Source organism: Cucurbita moschata, unplaced genomic scaffold (assembly GCF_002738365.1).
Source record: "Cucurbita moschata cultivar Rifu unplaced genomic scaffold, Cmos_1.0 Cmo_Scf00113, whole genome shotgun sequence".
In the NCBI taxonomy this organism is placed as follows: Eukaryota; Viridiplantae; Streptophyta; class Magnoliopsida; order Cucurbitales; family Cucurbitaceae; genus Cucurbita; species Cucurbita moschata.
Window position 1 is genome coordinate 173,349 of NW_019268629.1, and position 19,856 is coordinate 193,204.

Genomic DNA, 19,856 nt, shown 5'->3' on the forward strand with positions numbered 1-19,856 from the left:
ATATATATATATATATATATATATATATATATATATATATATATATATATATATATCGCAATTGGACTCTGACCAACCCTCTCCCAGTTGATCGGCCCAAGAAGGCCCAACCTGAATCCGGAAGAACAATCCATCCTACGTGCCCTCGGAATTGCCGTCATGTCGCCAAACCAATTTGTCCCTTTATCATTCCATCGGCCTCTTCGATAACTCTAAAGGTCATCCTCAATTCACCTTTGCATCTGGTCGCATTTGATAGCTTCAGAGATTTGGGCGCCTCCAGTTTCTTCCCGGCACTATATATATCCACTTCAAATCCACCATAAGAACCGATTCTTAATTCCTTATTGTCCTTCTACTGCTCAATCTGCCATCCCATGTTCATGGATTGTCAGTTCAGGACCCCTTCTTCACCTGCCGCTGCCTTTGTCCCATCTTCTCTCAATAACGGAACGATCTTACCCAGAGGATTTGTTTCCTCCCCAAGAAGAACACATTTCCCCTCCTGGGTCTCTCAGATTTCTGTAAGAAATTGCGTTAGTGGCCATCTTCAGCTTAAGTCATCAAATGGGCATCCCTTGAATGCAGTTTTTTTACCAGATGGTGCGTAATTTTTGGTATAATCTTTATTTTCTGGTCTGGTTCAATGCCCTGTTTCTAGAATTCTTATAACTATTTGTTTTTATAGGTCTTTGGGTTTTGAAAATTAAGTTTCTAAACACTATTTCTACATTATTTTTTTTAATTTGTTATCTACTTTTGACTTATGTGTTCAAAATTCAAGCATTTTTGAAAACTTCAGAAAGAAAATAGTTTTTAAAGATTTGACTATTGTATAGAAATGGTGAGATAACGAGTTTAATTTTCAAAAATTTAAAATAAGAAGTCAAATGATTATTAAGGGGCCTTACTTTTACTGACTAGGATACTCTTGATGCGTTCATATAAATTCTCATTCTTAAGTGCTCATTGATTCTGGTATCTGGAAAAGAATGAAATGACAATTTGTGAAAGCTCCCTTCCTTAATGTTTTGATGCATTATTTGAAATATTTCAGTTCATTTGCTTCCAATGTATGCTTAAACTTGAGTGGGATATGAACTTAGGTAGTCCTGGAAGTTCTCTTTTCAATGAACAAATTGCACTTCAAGAGGAAGAAAAATCTGTTTTGGATTCGGGAAAAGTTCAATCTACACTCAGTATAACTGTTGTTGGAGCTTCAGGGGACCTGGCAAAAAAGAAGATTTTCCCTGCACTTTTTGCTCTTTATTATGAGGATTGTCTACCAGAGGTATTATCTCATACCACAACTCTGCCTTCGATTTCGTAGTCTGCAAAGCTGACTAATTCCTTTGTTTTCTTTCTCGTTTTCAGGATTTTACTGTGTTAGGGTATGCTCGAACTAGTATGACCGATGAGCAACTCCGAACTATGATTAGTAAAACTTTGACTTGCAGAATTGATAAGAGGTATTGTAGATCTTGTTTGATAACGATTTTGTTTGTTTGTTTGTTTGTTTGTTTTTATAACTTGGGTTGGATTTTGAAAACTTTTTTAGAAAGTAGATGACAAAACTAAGAAACTCCGAGGTGAAAGTAATGTTTATAAGCTTAATTTATAAAAACTAAGAACCGGAAATTAAACGGGACTGTAGGTATTGCGAACATTTATGATTACGAACTTTTGCTTCTGTTTGCATATATTGATAAGCAACATGGATCACAGGGCAAACTGTGAGGACAAGATGGATGAGTTTTTAAAAAGATGCTTTTACCATTCTGGTCAGTATAGTTCCGAGGAAGATTTTGCTGAGTTGGACAGAAAGTTGAAAGAAAAAGAGGTAATTTTCGGCCTCCCGATGCTAGATAAGTAAGATTCTATAGAATAGTAAACCATTATTGGTAGTCATTAACAGCACTCAAAAATATACGAGTATAAAATGCTATAGAAAGCTCCTTCTAAACCGAGGGGTGGGTTTATGCTATTGATTCGGTGTTCTTTAATCGTTTTACCAACTTATTATAACTCCAGATAGATTCACTTATTCTTGAGCAGTTCAAGCATGACTGTTGTACTGGCTTTGATTTCTCGTCTTTGTTGCATTATCTCTAAGTTGTTGTGATGTCCCACATTGGTTGGGGAGGAAAACAAAACACCCTTTATAAGAGTGTGGAAACCTTCCCCTAGCAGACGCGTTTTAAAACCTTGAGGGGAAGCTCGAAAGGGAAAGCCCAAAGAGGACAATATCTGCTAGCGGTGGATCTGGACCGTTACAGTTGTGTACTGGTCTCTCGTTTGGTCACGTTGGTTAATTGGCACTGAGGTGGAAATGAGAAATCTTAAGCCTCGTTTGATAACAATTTCAACCTTGTTTTAATAAGGGTTTTTTAGCTTCTATTTTTGAAATTTATGTTTGTTTTTTTTTCAATTCCCTAATTATGTTTTTACGTTTGTTAAGGAAACACTTTCGTTCCTATTCGAATTTTAAAAACGAAAACAACTTTTATTTTTTTTTTGTTTTCAAAACCTGTCGGGATGACAGATTTTGAAAACAAAAGTGGATAAAAAAACATAGAAGTTTATGGGTCGGTCGAAGTAGTGTTTATAAACTTAATTTTCAGAAGCTTAAAACAAAAAAACTAAATGGTTTTCAAACTGATCCTTCGTTTTTTATTTTCTATTAGTGTAATTTACGGGTTGTAGTCGTGTAATTTAGAAGCTTAATGTTCAAAAACCAAAAACTAAAAGTCAAAATGATTATCAAACGAGGCCTTAGTTGTTACTATTGAGTTATTTATTTGTAGTGATTCAGTCGTTTGAAATGAAATTAGATTATCCCTTAAGGTTTCTAATGCCAAATGTTGCACTGTTAGGAAGTTTGATAAATAGAACTAGTTAACTAGCATGTACGTCGGCACGGGCGCTCTTGGCCACAGTTATTTGATTATACTCTCACATATGCGGAAGTCGAGGATATGTTGGAACTTTGGCTTTTCAAGAGCAATATGGATTTGTTGGTTGTCGTGAGCGAAATTAGACTCTTCCTCTTTCGGACGTCTACATATTCATGTGCATCACAGCAATTTGATTGAAACAATTTGTTCTATGTTTTGGATCTTGTTATAATAAATTTCTTCATTACAGGATGGAAAAGTTTCAAATAGGTTATTTTATTTATCAATTCCTCCAAACATATTTGTCGACGTTGTCAAGTGTGCTAGCCAACGGGCATCTTCAGAAAGTGGTTGGACTAGAGTCATTGTCGAAAAGCCATTTGGCCGTGACTCAGATTCTTCGGGTGAGCTAACGAGAAGCTTAAAGAAATATCTCACAGAAGACCAAATATTTAGGTGAAACCTCTTACACGAATCGAATGCCAGATCTAAAGAAAGAAACTGACTCTTATGATAATTTTTATAGGATCGATCATTATTTGGGCAAGGAGCTCGTAGAGAATCTGTCGGTTCTTCGATTCTCCAATCTTGTTTTTGAGCCTCTTTGGTCGAGGAGCTATATCCGCAATGTTCAACTGATATTTTCGGAGGACTTTGGAACCGAGGGGCGTGGCGGGTGAGTGTCACATCCTTCTGATATTGCAGTTCGAGAAAGGATATTAGGGTCGACAAGGTTAGTCAACTGTGCTTTGTTCTTTTTCCAGGTACTTTGATAACTATGGAATCATACGAGATATAATGCAAAACCATCTCCTTCAAATTTTGGCTCTATTTGCTATGGAGACGCCTGTTAGTTTAGATGCGGAGGACATCAGGAATGAAAAGGTACCCAATTAGTTCTCTTATGCTTTTGATGCCCTGTAACATGTAGAAGAGCATAGTTTTGATATTGGTTTAATTGCTCCTTTTAGTTCGTGTCGATATGATTTTGGATGGTAAAAATGTTTAATAGGTCTCTGAATTTTCGTAAGTCCGTTAATTTCAAACTTTGTGGTTATATTGAACACAAACTTAAAGACCCTACTCTGACTAGTGCCTCACACCGTCCGGTGGCTGGCTCTGATACCATTTGTAACAGCCCAAGCCAACTGTTAGTAGATATTGTGCGCTTTGGCATGTTACGTATCTCTGTCAGCCTCACGGTTTTTGAAACGTGTCTACTAGGAAGAGGTTTCCAAACCCTTGTAAGGAATATTTCGTTCTCCTCTCCAACCAATATGGGATCTCACAATCCACCTCTTTAGGGTTCAACATGTCCCCGCTGGCACACTGTTCGGTGTCTAGCTCTGATACCATTTGTAACAGCCCAAGCCAACTGTTGGTAGATATTGTATGCTAGCCCGTTATGTATCGTCGTCAACCTCACGGTTTTTAAAACGTGTCTACTAGGAAAAGGTTTCCAAACCCTTGTAAGGAATATTTTGTTCTCCATTCCAACCAATATGGGATCTCACAATCCACCTCCTTGGGGCCCACAGTGCTCGGTGTCTAGCTCTAATACCATTGTAACAGCTCAAACCCACCCGTACTAGATATTGCCCGCTTTGGCCTATTACGTATCGTCGTCAACCTCACGGTTTTTAAAACACGTCTACTAAAAAGAGGTTTTCACACCCTTGTAAGGAATGTTTCGTTCTCTCTAATCAATGTGGGATCTCACAATCCACCCCTGTTGGGTGCCCAACGTCCTTGCTAGCACACCGTTCATTGTCTAGCTCTGATACCATTTATAATAGCTCAAACCCATCGCTAGCAAATATTATTTGCTTTGGCCTGTTACATATCACTGTCAACCTCGTAAATATTTAGTAGAAAGATTCCTTAGCGCTTGACGGTATGGTCACTTGTAATGACGATTAGCTAATATCATTGTGATTCAGGTTAAGGTCCTGAAGTCCATGAGACCCCTGCAACTCGAAGATGTAGTTGTTGGGCAATACAAAGGGCACAGCAAGGGTGGGAAATCGTACCCTGCTTATACAGATGACCCAACTGTTCCCAACGATAGCATCACTCCGACGTTTGCAGCAGCCGCTATTTTCGTCGATAACGCGAGATGGGACGGGGTGCCATTCTTGATGAAAGCTGGAAAGGCTCTACATACAAGGAGGTTGTTATTTCATTGATTGTTTTAGTAGCATTTTGAGCACATTATGGTAATTTAAATTTGAATAACCTCACACGTTTGTTATGATATCTCCAGAGCAGAGATCAGGGTTCAGTTCAGACATGTCCCAGGTAACTTGTACAAGAGGAGCTTTGGAACAGATTTGGACAAAGCTACTAACGAGCTCGTCTTGCGTGTTCAACCCGACGAGGCTATTTATTTGAAGATCAACAATAAAGTTCCTGGTCTCGGGATGCGATTAGATCGTAGTGATCTCAACTTGCTGTATCGATCTAGGTACGGTAGAGGATGGGGTTGCTTTATGTTTTAGGTTTCCGATTTCGTTGACAATTGAATGATCATGTGAAGGTACCCGAGCGAGATACCAGATGCATATGAGAGGTTGCTTTTAGACGCTGTTGAAGGGGAGCGAAGGTTGTTCATCAGAAGCGATGAGCTCGATGCTGCGTGGTCGTTGTTCACTCCATTGTTGAAGGAACTCGAAGAGAAAAAGATCGCACCAGAGCTTTATCCCTACGGCAGCAGGGGGCCGGTCGGGGCTCACTACTTAGCTGCGAAGTACAACGTAAGATGGGGAGATCTGGGTGAGGACCGTGAGCCTTAGGTACGTAGGGCATCTCGATGTACAATTGGTATGGCCATGGGTTAGTAGTTCATATTTCTCAGCAAAATGATAGATTATGTGTACAATTGTGCTTAGCTCACAGTGGATTAAGGCTTCAATTCAATTAAGGGAATGAATTTGCAGTAATAAAATGCCTATGCCTATGTTGACTTCTACTACCAAAGTTGTATTTTACTTGGAAAGAGTGATCGTTTTAGTCCCGTTTTTGTTTTCACCTTTTTCTCGATTGCAATTTTAGCACAACACGAGCGCTTGTACCTTTGATCTTGGGTGTTAATATGTGAGAACGAGGGATTCAAACGTTTGACCTCTTAGTTTGAGATGAAAGAATGTGTCTTAGGGTCTCGTTTGATAAATATTCCATTTTTTAAAATTGTGTTTGTTTTCAAGTATTTTTTTAAAATTGTGTTTGTTTTCTAGTATTTTTTTTTTTTTAAATTGAGTTAAGTGGGGGTTGGCCCACTATGAAAGGGAGGTCCCTCTTATCATCTAACTTGAACGATTCGAAGTCAGTCAAAGAATACATTTTCTCTCTTATCATCTTGAACGATTCGAAGTCAGTCAAAGAATACATCAAAGCTAGCATTTTCGCTGATTCGACTTGAGTGTAACACTCCAACCTTTTTCTACTAGTTTCAACTTTTCAGAAGTGTTTAAGATTAGTATGATTACTTTTATTTTAAATTTTTTTAGAGTTAGTTTAAATTATTTTATGCAAAATTATCCTTTTTCTACTAGTTTCAACTTTTCAGAAGTCTTTTAAGATTAGTATGATTACTTTTACTTTAAATTTTTTGGAGTCTAGTTTAAATTATTTTATGCAAAATTATGTTAAATTAGTTTAAATTATTAGGTTTATAATGGTGGAACTCCTTGGGAAAGAATTAAATTTCAGAGAATAGCGTTAAGCTAGTATTAAAGGGTCGTAGTAGTTTCAGCCTAGAGCCCTAGATCAACCAAGTGGTTGTCCTATCAGTATAATTAGAAGTTTTTGTTCTATATTATGACATGTGCATTGTGGTTATGCACGTGTCATATGTTTGATATGTGTAAGCAATATGTCTATGATATGATATGTTGATGATATGATACATGTTATGATATTGATGATATGATATGGTATGTTGAAGGACATGTTATGTGCATGATATGACTATATGATGGTAAATATGTTTTGATATGATATACAACCCTGATATATGTTTTAAAAGTTATGTTATAAAAAAATGATATGATAGGAAGGGAAATGGAAGAGATTGTTTTTATATGATTTCATAAATTGGAAAATGTTGGGATCTCATGTATCATTGTATATTTACATACATCGGGAATTATCCTCTTTACGATAAGTACGGATGCGTACGTTATGAGAAGAAAAATGATCATTGTGTTTATCATAATCTTACGACGGTTACTACTCCTTCCGAGTGTTCGGCAATAACACCAGAGAATGCTAGCCCAACCAGGAAAGGAGTCCAGGAGGTGCGCGAACCGACTGGTGAGTTCATAATCGCACGTATAGGTCGTGTGTAAAATAGGAAATACACATCAAATAACCCACTAGGATAGTCACTTAAGGAATACAGTTTTAAATTATATGTCTCATTCATAATTGCATGTGTTTGTATCTAACCCCAAGAGTAAGTGACTTACTAGATATTTTGTAAAATACTGAAATCACATGCTACTTTTATTTTCTAGGTAAATGCAAGACACTCTTGCATGGTTAACGACCGCATCACAACTTTAAAGACCATGATACATGCATAGGGTAATTATATTTAATTTCATAGACGGCAGGTTAGTATAGAATATTTCTGTTTTAATTTTTTTTTTTTTTTTTTTGTCTATTTTAATTTTTCCTATTTTGTTTTCATCCGAATTAAAAATAATTAAATAAACAATGGGGTAATATTTTAGGACATATTTATATAAAAAGAATTTGTATATATTTGTATAGATTTTTGGTAATTAGCCAAAAATATTTTTCATGAATAATCAAATATTTATTATTGGACAAATTTACTACAAATAGTTTATTCCTTCTCAAAATAACATTTCCTAATTTCATAATAAAAGTAACATTTTAATACAATTTTTTTTTTAATTCGAATACATACTTTTATATCATTCATAATGACATTTAATACAAATTTAATACATAATTTTATGTTTGATATATTATAATTTAATCATATCTTTTAATTTTAATAAAAACATTTATACCTTTAAATTAAAAAAATATATAAATAAATAAATAAATTTACAAATACGAAAATATTTAATAATTTATTTATTTTTGTTTAAATCCTCCGTTTCTCTCTCTTTATCATTAAAAACCACTTCTCTCTCTCTTTAATTAAACCGACTCTCTTCTCTTTTCTTCGGTTCAGAATTCACTAAAACCAAAGAAAAAAACCAAACCGTAGGGGACAGAAAAAACCCTGAACCGCTATCTCTCCATCTCCCTCCCCCGATTTCTCTCTCTAACTCTAATCTCCGCCGTCTCTTTCTCTCTTCCGCCTTCCAGCTATGGTCGTTAACGCCCGTCCCCACAAGAGAATGAAGAGACGTGTCACGGCTGATCTCTTCGACTTCCTCTCCTTCCCTTCTTCTTCCTCCATGTCCGCCGCCGTCGCCGCCCATGATTCCGACCACGACCATCTCTTCACCGGCCCCTTCCGGAACAACGTCCGCACCTTCCTCTCCAAGCACGCCCTCCTCCCCCCGCCCTCTTCCTTGTTCCCTCACCTTCTCACCTGGCAGATCCTCTTCCGCGTCGGCGACCTCGGCCTCCACGGCCTCGACTCTCAACCTGCCCTTGTTTATCTCGATATCGTCGAGGAAGACGTCGCCAGATCCAGATCCCTCTACTGCGACCAGTGCCGTGTTGTTGGTGAGTCTCCTCCTTACACCGATTCGCCGATCTCTCTCTCTCTCTCTGAAAATCTCGCGATGTGATGTTTGAGAATTTGACTGATGGCGATATCTACGAGATTTTTTCTTTCTGTGGGGCCCTTGTTGAGACGGCCGTTGGATGTGTTACACGTGGCGGAATAAAAGATAATTGGATATTATTTTTGTTCTTTTGGGGCTTCGCTTTTGGACCATTTTCTTAATTTCTTTTGGAAATCTGACAAAATTATTTGTTCTTTTTTGTTTGAAACACTTCGAATATCGATTTATTTTATACGTTTTGATGTTTTGATTTGTAAGTTTAGGATTATGATGATGTTCTTATGGGTTATCTGTAGAAGAAGGCAGAAGAGGGTGTTTTTGTTTGATGATTGATATGAATTGTTTGGAATTGTATGGCATTGATTAGGGTGGAGTGCACATCCTGTGTGCGCCAAACGGTACCATTTCATAATAAAGGCTAATGGAAGCTCCATTGGAGGTTATCATAAGCCATGTATGTGCTGTGGAGACGTCTTGCATCTCTCCGAGTCCAAGTGAGCTCATTTACCACACCCCTTTTCCCTTCTGGACTCAACAATCCAGATTTTCCTTTAATTTGTACCTTTGTTCTTCCTTTTAGCTCAATGGGTTTGTGTGATTGCTTTTGGGATTAGATATGATTTTTGCAGTTGTTTTTCTCACGATTTTGAAGAGTTTCTTATTATATTTGGATGTGTAGATGCAAGTCGTGCAACCATGTAACGAGTGCAGATGATGTAGAAGATTGGGTGTACCAGCAGTTGGAGAACAATACCCATCTCTTACATGCTGTGGTTCACTCCAATGGTTATGGCCACCTACTCAGGGTCAATGGAAGAGAGGGTGGCTCAAGCCACTTATCTGGATGCCATATCATGAATTTTTGGGATCGATTTTGTAAAATGCTTGGAGTAAGGTAAGGCAACCCCCTACAGTGAATCCTTTTGAAAATGTGTTTATTATAGCTTGTTTCAGTTCACATCACATTGTCAATTGAAGTATATACATCTAGCCTCTTGCATTTATTAACATGAAATCCCACGTCGGTTTGGGAGGAGAACGAAGCATTCTTTGTAAAGGTGTGGAAGCTTCGTCCCTAGCAGACACGTTTTGAAAACCTTGAGAGAAAGCCTGAAAGGGAAAGTCCAAAGAGGACAATATCTGCTAGCGGTGAGCTTGGGTTGTCACAATTAATCTGCAAATATTTTTGTTTGCTACCTTATGAACTATTATTGGAAAACACATGGTGAAGTAAGCTTGGTTTGATTTATTATGTTGAAATGGAAACTTGTGTTAATATAACGAACTATGCATGATGGATAAAGCAAACTGCTCGAGTGAAACCTACAAGTTTGTAATTTTATGCTCTGGGAGGGCATTTCAACACTCTTTCCATCGTAATCAAAGGAAAGAAAAGCTTTCCTTATTTAATATAATTTTCCTTTAGGTACTCACACACAATGCATGATCATAAAGTGGAACATCTGTTTTATTTTAATTATGTTTTATTCCAAGTGCATGGTTACGAATGAAATTGGGAAGATGCATGTAACAACCCAAGTCCATTGCTAGCAGATATTGCTCTCTTTGAGCTTTCCCTTCCAATCTTCCCCTCAAGGTTTTAAAACGCGTCTACTAGGGAGACGTTTCCACACCCTTACAAAAAATGTTTCGTTCCCCTATCCAATGGATGTTGAATCTCACAATGCTATTCTATTGACGTTGGTGTGTGCCTATATTTGAGTATTTTATCTAAGGTCAATAATAAGTGTTGTACCCTGTATTTTTCGGTGGTATCTGTACTCCATTGTCTCTTAAAAAAATTCAACCCCAGTGCCCTATTCTCTTCATTATGTGTTGGATCCTTGGGGAGGATTCCAGATCTAATATTCTCTAAGTTCTTTTTGGGGCTAGCTCTTCCCACAAAAGCTTAGTTGTTATGCCTTCCAAAGCTACTCTCAGATTTTTTGTTGGACAGGAATCTATGAGTTTTTGAAACAAGTCTCTTGATTGGATGGATCGGAATGAATTTATCAAAATTAAAGCTTCTCTGTGGTGTTTATTGTCAACATTTTGCTGCTTATCCTCTTAATGACATTTGTAACAATCTGGGGCCTTTTATATATGAGTTGTGATTTTCAGTCTTTCCCTTATCTTTGCATTTATTTATATTAATCCTGTTTTTTCTTCTTTTCATAGTCTACACATTGTTGTCAATGGTTGGTTGTGTTCTGTTTCTCTTTATGAAACATTGAGCGAATGCTCTCTGTCTGTGCTGTAAATGGTGAAAGTAATGGGTTTATTGAATTTTTGTATTCTGTCTTTGAGTAGAAAGGTGAGCGTGATGGATGTGTCCAAGAAGTATGGGGTTGGGTACCGGCTGCTTCACGCCGTCACCAAAGGTCATCCGTGGTATGGCGATTGGGGTTATGAATTTGGTGCTGGTAGTTTTGCTGTGACTCCTGATGCCTACAAAATGGCTGTTGAAACCCTCTCCACCCTCCCTTTGTCAATCTTTACATCTCAAGGACGTAAGCCCCGTTCTCATCTGCAGGACATAATTTTGTATTATCAGTCTTTGTCAGAGCGCAAACTTGTAAACGTAAGAGATCTCTTTAGGTTTCTGATGAGCTTGATTCATAATGTTCGCAAGTCATCAACATCCATTAATGATGTAACGGATGAGAAGCAGCCATCAAGGGTCTTGTGCTCGTGGACAAGAAGCGACATTACACGTGTCGAAGAAGCAATGCTGAAAGTGCTGCATGCTGTATCTGGGTCGAATTGGGTCACTTGGCGCACCCTTCGTGGTGCTGTGTGCAAAGCAGGCCCACCTGAACTGCTTGATTATTGCCTTAAGAATCTTGGAGGAAAAATATCATCTGATGGGATTGTTGTCAATGCTCAACGCAATCCTCTATCAGGTGCTTTCGAATACAGGTAAATGAATTGCTTGTTCATATTATTGTTTTGTACACTTGTAGCAAGGCTTTGTTCATAATGTGTGGTCTGATTTGTTGTTATGCAGGCTCGAACCCGGCCGTGTTTCATTGAATACCGCTACTGATTGTACTGAATCATCCATCTCTAGCAACCCATCTGAAGAGAATCTTCTGTTGGACTTGAGGTTTTTGTACAATGCCATGCTTCATCCACATTCTATGGTGAACTATGGGCCCCAGCCAAGAAGGGCAGCAGCAGTGAGCTCGGCTGTGAAGCTCATAGACTGCAAGCAGTTTGTAAAAGATTATAAGCCCGAGAAGCTGTCGACTAAGTTGAATCCTTTCTCACTATGTCTCTTGTGCGAGGTCGAAGTTGTGGACGACTCAAAAGACAATTCCTCAAGGCCCCCTCCAGAGCTAGTTGTACTTCCATCTAATGCTACCATGTCTGACCTGAAGCTAGAAGCATCAAAAGCTTTCCAAGATGTATATTTGATGTTCAGAAGGTTTCAAGTAGAAGAGATAGTCGACCATGGGGGTGTAGATGATTCCACCCAGGTCAAGCTGTTGTTCGGACAAACCGAGTCGGTGCGTGTTAGAGGAAGATGCCAAGTGAAGATCGCGCTGAACAGGTTTCGAATGGAGAGGGGGGTAGAAAGGTGGACAGTTGAATGTAGTTGTGGAGCCAAGGATGACGACGGGGAGAGAATGCTAGCCTGCGACTTGTGTGGGGTTTGGCAACATACAAGATGCTCGGGGATTCGAGACTCCGACACGGTCCCAGGGAAATTTGTATGTTATAAATGCAGAAGCTCCATTGTTGCAATGAATAGCAATGGGGAAACGGAGGCGGATACAGTGTAGAGTAGAGGTTATGTTAGTTGGGAACTGTATTTTGTGTATATAGTTTTGGTTTCAGTTCTGTTTTTGTTGGGGCCTTGTGAATGTGTACAGCTGAAGTTAGGCCAAAATCTCTGATTACATTTGTTTCCTCGTTTTGTTATTCTTGTACATGTTCATAGGAAAAAGGATGATGAGTTGAAATGAAACTCGCTAACTTGTTTCTTAAGAAATGTTTGTGGGATCATCGTCGAATTGAGTCGAATCGAATTATGATTATGTCTTAGGATAGAATTTTCCTAGAATCGAATACGTTGAACGACGACGATAGATGAACAGTAGAGCTAGATGATGAGAATATGAGATTGAAAAATCTTAGAAACACGAGATAAGATTGTTTAAGCTAATAACAGAGATAGAAACATGGTATTTAGTTATGGGAACAGATAGATGATGATATTCATTATAAAAATTGAATAAGATTTTGGATGGGTATGGACATTAGGATTAGGTTGCTTGCTAAGTATTTTTATACTCACAATACTACATTTTTATTATCTTTTTAATGAACTTGACTTACAACAGCGGGATAACGATTATAGGGCACTTGTTCTAAGCCAATGAACAAATAATTCATGTAAAATTCGCACTTCGTGAACAATATCGATGTATGCTTGAGTTGCGGGTCATATTTGATAGAAATGTTTTAGAAAACGTAAGCGAGAAAATACGTTAAAAATGTTTTAAAGAAAGCAATGTTATAAGCTAAAAGCGAGTAGCCAACGACTTTGATAGCATATAACTCGAGTAGGAAGAATTGACAACTAGTCGCATCCTCTTATAGTACATTGTGGAGTTTTAGCCCCGACGAAATAGAATGTTAGGTAATGATGAACAAATTCACCACCTCCATCAATTCAGAAGTATTTTAAACCTTGTAGATACAAGATTTTAAACTAAGAGAATAAACATTGGAAAAACATCATAAACATACTATTTTCAAGAATGTCCCAAACATCCTTAAAAAAACACAATATCATTATTGTATTGTTAATTATACAGTACAAGAGTTCATAAGCTGCTCTGTCGCACAAGTACAAGCAAACCAAATCATATGGTATCTCCAACAGAGATAAACACGACAATTTTAAACACAACATCATGTTTTACATTTGAACGGGCACACAACACAAACATTTGCAGCCTATAAACAATAGAGATTTGGAGGTTTGTTGTAATGTTAGTGTGACTGGTGGGAGGGGGAAGAGGCTGTGAATTGGTAGGAGGCATAGGACATGGTGCCATGGTCCCAGCTATGATGGATTAGCTTGGTTTTCGGGTCGCCTCCTGCTGCCCCGATCGCAACATGGAGTGGGTAAAAGTGGTCGGGACTCGGATGTGCCATTTTTGCATGTGGAGCCTTCTTCTCGTACTCGTTCACATCGTCGTATCTATCCATAAAACATTTTTATTCTGATTCCCCGTTAAGAAAAAGAAACAAAACATTTTTTCTTCAAGAAAGTGAAATGAATGTCTCTTCAAAACTAAATTCAAAAGTCTCGTCAAAAGTTTCATATGAATCGGTTGAGGAGAAGAACTAATCATTCTTTATAAAGGCGTGGAAACCTCTTTGTGGCAGAGGCATTTTAAAAACTTTGAAGGGAAGCCCAAAAGGGAATACCTACAAAGAATAATATTTACTAACGGTGGGCTTGGGCCATTACACAAAGAAACTTAAAATCAAACTGAAAAGATGGTTAGACTAAACCATAAAAGCATCTAAAAAGTTAGGCACATAATCAAGGTACAAACACTCAAATTTATGAACATACCTTCCTTGAAGAAGAGCATCTTTAAGCCAAGTATCAAACTCAAGAGCCCATGGGGCAGTGGCTGAAGGCTTACCACTGCGGTTGAGAGTCCTAAGGTTGTGTGTGGCACTTCCTGACCCAATTATTAGAACTCCTTCATCCTTAAGAGGAGCCAATGCTTTGCCCAAGTTGTAATGATGTGTCCCATTTAGGTGTGATTGCACTGAAAGTTGGCAAACTGGTATGTCTGCCTCTGGATACATGAACATTAGAGGAACCCATGCTCCATGGTCCAGCCCCCGCCCTCGCTCCTCGTCGACCCGCTCGAACCCGGCCCTTATCAGAGCCTCCTTCACCCTCTTTGCCAGCTCTGGAGCTCCGGGTGCTGGATATTTAATCTGTTTTCAAGTCATTCTAAACATGTTATGGCATACATCTATGCTGAACCAAAGCCAAACAGGGGTGGTGACAGAGAAGGTGCTTGTTTAAACCTCATTTTCTACATTTGAATTGAATGGAATTCCCATTGTCCAACTCTACTAGATATTGTCCTCTTTAGACTTTTCCTCCTTTCAAGGTTTTTAAAACGTGTGTGTGCTAGGAAGAGGTTTCCACACCTTTATAAAGAATGTTTTTGTTCCCTTTTCAAGGTTGTTAAAAGGTATGTGTTAAGGAGAGATTTCCACACCTTTCTAAAGAATGTTTTTGTTCCCCCTTTCAAGGTTTTTAAAACATGTGTGCTAGGGAGAGGTTTCCACACCTTTACAAAGAATGCTTTTGTTCCCCTCGCCAACCGACGTGGGATCTCACAATTCACCCCCTTCGAGGCCCAGCGTCTTCGCTGGCACTCGTTCTCTTCTCCAGTCGATGTGGGACCCCTCAATCCACCCTCTTCGGGCCCAGAGTTCTTGCCGGCATATCGCCTCATGTCCACCCCCCTTCGGGGTTCAGCCTCGCTGGCACCTGGTGTCTAGCTCTAATACCATTTGTAACGGTCCAAACCTACCGCTAGCAAATATTGTTCTCTTTAAACTTTCCCTTTCAGGTTTCTCCTCAAAATTTTTAAAACGCTTCTGCTAGGGAGAGGTTTCCACACCCTTACAAAGAATGTTTTGTTCCCCTCCCCAACCGACGTGGGATCTCACAATCCACCCCCTTCAGAGCCGAGCATCCTCACTAGCCTCGTTCCTCTCTCCAATCGAGGTGGAATCACAGCAATTACATCATTAATTATATATTTTTGAAAGGTGAAGTTCAAAGGTTAAAACATAAACAAACTATGTTAACCAGGAATGAGAAGCAACTTGATAAATGGAACCATTTCCATATCCTAAATACAAAATTCAGAGCACAAAATCCCATTCAGGATTCTCCAACACCTCATGTTATTGAATTCAAAAATGGAAAAGAAAGGATGCTAAATCCAAACAATCATTGATAATTCCAGAAAAACAAGGGCCACCGAGAAACATCATAAAAGAAATGACCCTAAAGCCAGAAATGAAAAGAGTACATTCCATTACCTTGTACATGGAGGAGGGGAAGCCATAGAAGTCGTAGATGGTATCATTAGGACCTGAGACGACATTGACAGTGGGGAAAGTGGTGTCGTAATGGGCAGAAATGCAGAGAATGGCTTTGGGTTTTACCGCAACGACCTCGTTCTTCCAAGATTTGAAGAACTGCCTCGCTTTTATGCTATCGTCGATGCTGAGCATCGGAGAGCCATGGGAGAGGTAAAAAGTGTCGTTCAAAGCCATCGAATAATGCGCGATCGGATTCTATTGACTCTGAATTTGATCGAAATTTTAGGGTCAACTACACCAAAATGATGGCTATGTTTGAGGCGGAGGTCGGGGGTAGGTGGGGGAGGTTCTCGACGTTAGGTACAACAAGCACATATTTACGTGTATATTCAAATCAGAGCTCTTTCAAAAAAAATGGTTAAAACATTACACTTTTAATAATTATTTGCAAAAACAGAACTATTTTTAATACACGGTTTCAATGTTGTATGTCATATGTCACGGACCATGCTTTTCTAAAACGTGTTGTTCGTGGGCATGGCCGTGGCCGCATGCCCAGATGAGTTGTGACTAATGGTGGAATCATATCTCATATCTTGATTACACCTCACAATTGTTTGTTCGACGTTTGAGGATTTTGTCAACATGGTTAAGTTTGTTAGGAATTGGGATTCTTCAGATATTGTCCACTTTGAGCATAAGTGCTCATGACTTTGTTTTGGGCTTCTCCAAAAGGCCACATACCATAGAGATAATATTCTTCTCTTAAAACCCAGGATCTTCCACTCAATTAACCAAGGTGAGACTCACTCTCAATAATCCTCTAACACTTCTTATACAAATTATATAATATTTAAGTTGTGATGTTTCTTTCTTTGTTTATAGTCATATAGGACTTTCAAACTTTTTTTCCATCATGCTTTCAAACTCTCTTTCAAAAATTTCTATTCTCTTGTTTTCTAAAACCTTCTTTTCAAAATGAGATTAGAGGTTTGAACATACGTTGCTCGGCCGTAGCGATGCAAATTCAAATTAGCTTGACTCACTTAGCGTTGGAAGTGAAAATGAGTGCTACACAATTGCGAGCGGTAAAAAAAAATGTTGTGCTTGAGTTTCCCTATGAACTTTCATCCACTTGGAGACTTAGTCAATAATGAATGATTGTGGCATTCAACTCATGTTCTATCATCTATTTGCTAAACTGCTATGCATTCTTGGGGAGGATGAAAAATGGAGGTGTAGAAGGGTTGCCAAAGTTCAAATTTACTCTAAAAATAATGCACATGACATATGAACGATTAGCTCGAACCACTTGTACCAGAGTTTTCCTTTTGATGTAGGTAAGGAGAGCACGATGACTAGTGATTTTCCATCATGAAGCTTCAACTCTCATGAGAATTTAACAAATGGGATGTGTCACAATCGCATATTATTAGGACTCTTGCCCTCGAGTAAATCAACCGACCAAACTTGGATCGTTGTTGGCATGGACGAGGTAGCCCTACCCTTAGAAAATTATTTTAGAAAATTGGTAGTAATAACAAATATATACTCTTCAAATTATATAGAAATGAATCACGACTTTCTACAATGGTACAATATTGTCCAGTTTGAATATAGATTATCATGATTTTGCTTTGAATTTTTCAAGAAAGTCTCGTCTCAATGGAGATGTATTCCTTTACCATGAAAACAATAAAATTTTGAAATCTTAAAATTAGTAATTAAAGATGTATTTTTTTTCCGAAAAAAAATAACAAATAAATAAATAGAAGACCTGCATTCATATTCGAAGTGGATCCGTGCTTGTGTATTCGAAACCATTCGAATCGGATTTCCTCAGAATTAGGGCTTCAGGGTCGAATCGCGAGTCTGGTTGCATTCTCTTCAAGGTCAGTGTAGCCGCTTCTTGATTGAAAGTTGCAGATTCTTCTTAATTTGGCACCATTGATTTAGCATTTTTCTATTCCATACTTCCTGTGATGATTTTCTCTTGGCTTTGTATATTTTTGGATACAAATTTGCCAATTTTTCTTCAAGTACTTACATTTGTGCTGTCTGTTTACTCCGTTCTTAGAATCAGGGCTTCCTTTCTTTCTTTTTTTTTTAGTGCCAATAAAGTTCTTGAATAAATCTTCACTCAACCGTCGTATTTCCAGAGACCAAATCAAATCGATTATTCGAATCAAGGAGGTTCGGTTTGGCTAATTTCACTGGCCATTTCAAATTAAACCAAACTAATTCAAGATGGTCCTGTTACCGGTCATATGTTATCATATTGTTCAGTCGGCCAATATAATTACGAATGAAATTCATTTTTGGTGACTATATATTTATTTATTGTATTGATCCATTTTTAACTGCGTAGGTGTTTCTTCTCAAATCTCATTACAGCTCTACTGTATCTGCCGCCACCATTGCCATAAAGTTCTCAAATCTATTATGTTATTAGTCAATATTTTCTGGGCAGAGCACACAGTGAAATCGTGGACTTTTTGAGTGACAAGAAGAGGCCCTTGAATACTTTTTAAGTTGGAAATGAATTCAGAAGCCTTGCAGGTAGCTAAGGTTTACCGCCAGCTTCTCAAAGCTGTAAAGAAACATATTGGAAAGGAAGAGAACAAGAAGCATTTTGTGGACTATGTGGCTCAGAAGTTCAGGGAAAAAAGTACACTTTCGAAACCCCATTCTGTTCAACAGAAAATCAAGCTTGCTCGCGATTACACATTTCTACTTAACAGCGTGCACCATCAAAAGGCAATACTTCACTTCCACTATTTAAAACTTTGTTCTTGTTCGAATAAAGAATTAGGCCTTGATAACCATTGTTGTATTTTTCATAGTTTCTTTAGAATGAATTTCGTCTTATATAACTTATAAGGGAACCTTCAGATTCTTAGTCGAATTTCAATAACAATTTTTTTTCTTGGCTTGAATTTCAAAAACATTCAACCCTTTGGCTATAGGTGGAAGTAGTGTTGACTAGTGGGGCCTCAGTAATCTTTTGTTTGGTTATGTGATTCATTCACTATAATTTTCTTTTACAATGTAGATTAATTTGTAGTCCATTGAGGATTTGACAAATGAGGACTTGTTAATGGCCTTAAGTCATAATTTTCATTAATCTAAGTACGACGTATAATATAGATACTGTTTCATTAGGTGGTTTATCAATCAATTTGTAGATCTTCAATGCAAGATTTGATGGGGAAATTAGGTGCTTCTTACGTTCTACTATCTGCAATTTCGGAGTAATGAGATATTCAAATTCTAGCAGAAGACACATTATAGCTCAGAATCAAGAATAAATGAACTTCTGCTTCGTTTCCTCATTTGATGTTTGTTAATCATTGTAATTTTTATTGGTTATGTATGTTCAGGACTTGCTGTTCTCGTACAACATTGCTATTGATAGATCAGATGAAATGAAGCGGATATTGGGCAAGTCTGCAGCAAGTGTGGGGCTTAAACTTCCGGAGGTTTATCAACCTTGACGCCCTGTGGTTGTTTTATTAAGCAGAATTACTTTGTTCCTCCTAAGAAAAGAAGAATAATGACTTCGATGAGCTGCCCCTGTACCAGCAAACTTTAATATTGTTGATCTTCTACCATCTGATACTTGAGTTTTATGTGCATTGGAAGAAGCAAAGGGCAGCTACGAAGATTTTATCTTTCCTCTTATTAGAACTTCTGAGGGTGAGTTTGACAGCAATCTGGTGAGTTATTTGTTTCATTTCCATATAATATGTACTTCAATAACGTGAAAAAGAGCCGTTGAATTTTGATCAAGAAGCACTTTGACTTGGTTGGATCTTAGTTGTAGGTGTTTTGGTCGCAATATAATCAACCAACCGTTTGAAGTTATGTGTTTAGTCATTTTCACTTTGACCAACTTCTTGATCAATTATTTTGCTCATCATCCAAGCCCCCCATATAGAATTTCTGAGTAATTGGAAGTCAGCTTTAGATGATGAGGCCATAGGAACGGGTGCATCAGGACATCGTAAGATATTTTGTCTTAATGAATTAGTTGGTACTAGAAATGCTGGAACAGTCGATGACTGCTTAGTCTCATTCGAGAGTCTAATCTCTT

At 38.1% G+C, this 19,856-nt stretch overlaps 4 protein-coding genes and 1 long non-coding RNA gene across 6 annotated transcripts; 3 read left to right on the plus strand and 2 right to left on the minus strand.

Moving 5' to 3' along the window:
• Positions 1-181: 181 nt before the first annotated feature.
• LOC111439880 (glucose-6-phosphate 1-dehydrogenase, chloroplastic-like) lies at positions 182-5,865 on the plus strand. The gene is made up of 10 exons (XM_023077347.1): positions 182-603; positions 1,107-1,291; positions 1,375-1,469; positions 1,726-1,840; positions 3,145-3,350; positions 3,421-3,570; positions 3,659-3,779; positions 4,835-5,064; positions 5,158-5,358; positions 5,431-5,865. Exons 1-10 carry the CDS (start codon positions 378-380, stop codon positions 5,684-5,686), a joined length of 1,785 nt encoding a protein of 594 aa, XP_022933115.1. The 5' UTR covers positions 182-377; the 3' UTR covers positions 5,687-5,865.
• Positions 5,866-8,224: 2,359 nt separating this feature from the next.
• Positions 8,225-12,659, plus strand: LOC111439879 (PHD finger protein At1g33420-like). The gene is made up of 5 exons (XM_023077346.1): positions 8,225-8,603; positions 9,033-9,159; positions 9,345-9,560; positions 10,976-11,584; positions 11,673-12,659. Exons 1-5 carry the CDS (start codon positions 8,240-8,242, stop codon positions 12,448-12,450), a joined length of 2,094 nt encoding a protein of 697 aa, XP_022933114.1. The 5' UTR covers positions 8,225-8,239; the 3' UTR covers positions 12,451-12,659.
• A 784-nt stretch (positions 12,660-13,443) lies between these two features.
• Positions 13,444-16,108, minus strand: LOC111439882 (extradiol ring-cleavage dioxygenase-like). Its single transcript, XM_023077349.1, has 3 exons — positions 15,761-16,108; positions 14,259-14,635; positions 13,444-13,877 (listed from the first exon to the last, which is right to left on the minus strand). Exons 1-3 carry the CDS (start codon positions 15,995-15,997, stop codon positions 13,667-13,669), a joined length of 825 nt encoding a protein of 274 aa, XP_022933117.1. The 5' UTR covers positions 15,998-16,108; the 3' UTR covers positions 13,444-13,666.
• Positions 14,656-14,960, minus strand: LOC111439885. The gene is made up of 2 exons (XR_002709876.1): positions 14,926-14,960; positions 14,656-14,854 (listed from the first exon to the last, which is right to left on the minus strand). It is a non-coding gene; the product is annotated as an uncharacterized LOC111439885 (long non-coding RNA).
• Positions 16,109-17,539: 1,431 nt separating the features above from the next.
• Positions 17,540-19,635, plus strand: LOC111439884. 2 transcript variants are annotated; one of them, XM_023077353.1, is made up of 3 exons: positions 17,540-17,655; positions 18,158-18,520; positions 19,144-19,635. In XM_023077353.1, the coding sequence occupies exons 2-3, from the start codon at positions 18,302-18,304 to the stop codon at positions 19,255-19,257; spliced, it is 333 nt and encodes a 110-aa protein (XP_022933121.1). In that variant the 5' UTR covers positions 17,540-17,655; positions 18,158-18,301; the 3' UTR covers positions 19,258-19,635. The 2 variants fall into 2 exon arrangements, with proteins under 2 accessions (XP_022933121.1, XP_022933120.1); XM_023077352.1 differs by having other exon boundaries at positions 17,553-17,655; positions 18,132-18,520.
• Positions 19,636-19,856: the final 221 nt, after the last annotated feature.

What these genes read in the sequence shown, in the direction of transcription:
- LOC111439879 (XM_023077346.1), top strand. Translation starts at nt 8,240, where the DNA reads ATGGTCGTTAACGCCCGTCCCCACAAGAGAATGAAGAGACGTGTCACG. An exon ending in TTGCATCTCTCCGAGTCCAA is followed by an intron (nt 9,160 to 9,344) that starts GTGAGCTCATTT and finishes TTGGATGTGTAG; the next exon opens with ATGCAAGTCGTGCAACCATG. An exon ending in TCAGGTGCTTTCGAATACAG is followed by an intron (nt 11,585 to 11,672) that starts GTAAATGAATTG and finishes GTTGTTATGCAG; the next exon opens with GCTCGAACCCGGCCGTGTTT.
- LOC111439882 (XM_023077349.1), bottom strand. Translation starts at nt 15,997, where the DNA reads ATGGCTTTGAACGACACTTTTTACCTCTCCCATGGCTCTCCGATGCTC. An exon ending in TCCCCTCCTCCATGTACAAG is followed by an intron (nt 14,636 to 15,760) that starts GTAATGGAATGT and finishes ACTTGAAAACAG; the next exon opens with ATTAAATATCCAGCACCCGG. An exon ending in GATGCTCTTCTTCAAGGAAG is followed by an intron (nt 13,878 to 14,258) that starts GTATGTTCATAA and finishes TTTTATGGATAG; the next exon opens with ATACGACGATGTGAACGAGT.
- LOC111439880 (XM_023077347.1), top strand. Translation starts at nt 378, where the DNA reads ATGTTCATGGATTGTCAGTTCAGGACCCCTTCTTCACCTGCCGCTGCC. An exon ending in GAAAGTTGAAAGAAAAAGAG is followed by an intron (nt 1,841 to 3,144) that starts GTAATTTTCGGC and finishes TCTTCATTACAG; the next exon opens with GATGGAAAAGTTTCAAATAG. An exon ending in AAGGCTCTACATACAAGGAG is followed by an intron (nt 5,065 to 5,157) that starts GTTGTTATTTCA and finishes TGATATCTCCAG; the next exon opens with AGCAGAGATCAGGGTTCAGT.
- LOC111439884 (XM_023077353.1), top strand. Translation starts at nt 18,302, where the DNA reads ATGAATTCAGAAGCCTTGCAGGTAGCTAAGGTTTACCGCCAGCTTCTC. An exon ending in ACAGCGTGCACCATCAAAAG is followed by an intron (nt 18,521 to 19,143) that starts GCAATACTTCAC and finishes ATGTATGTTCAG; the next exon opens with GACTTGCTGTTCTCGTACAA.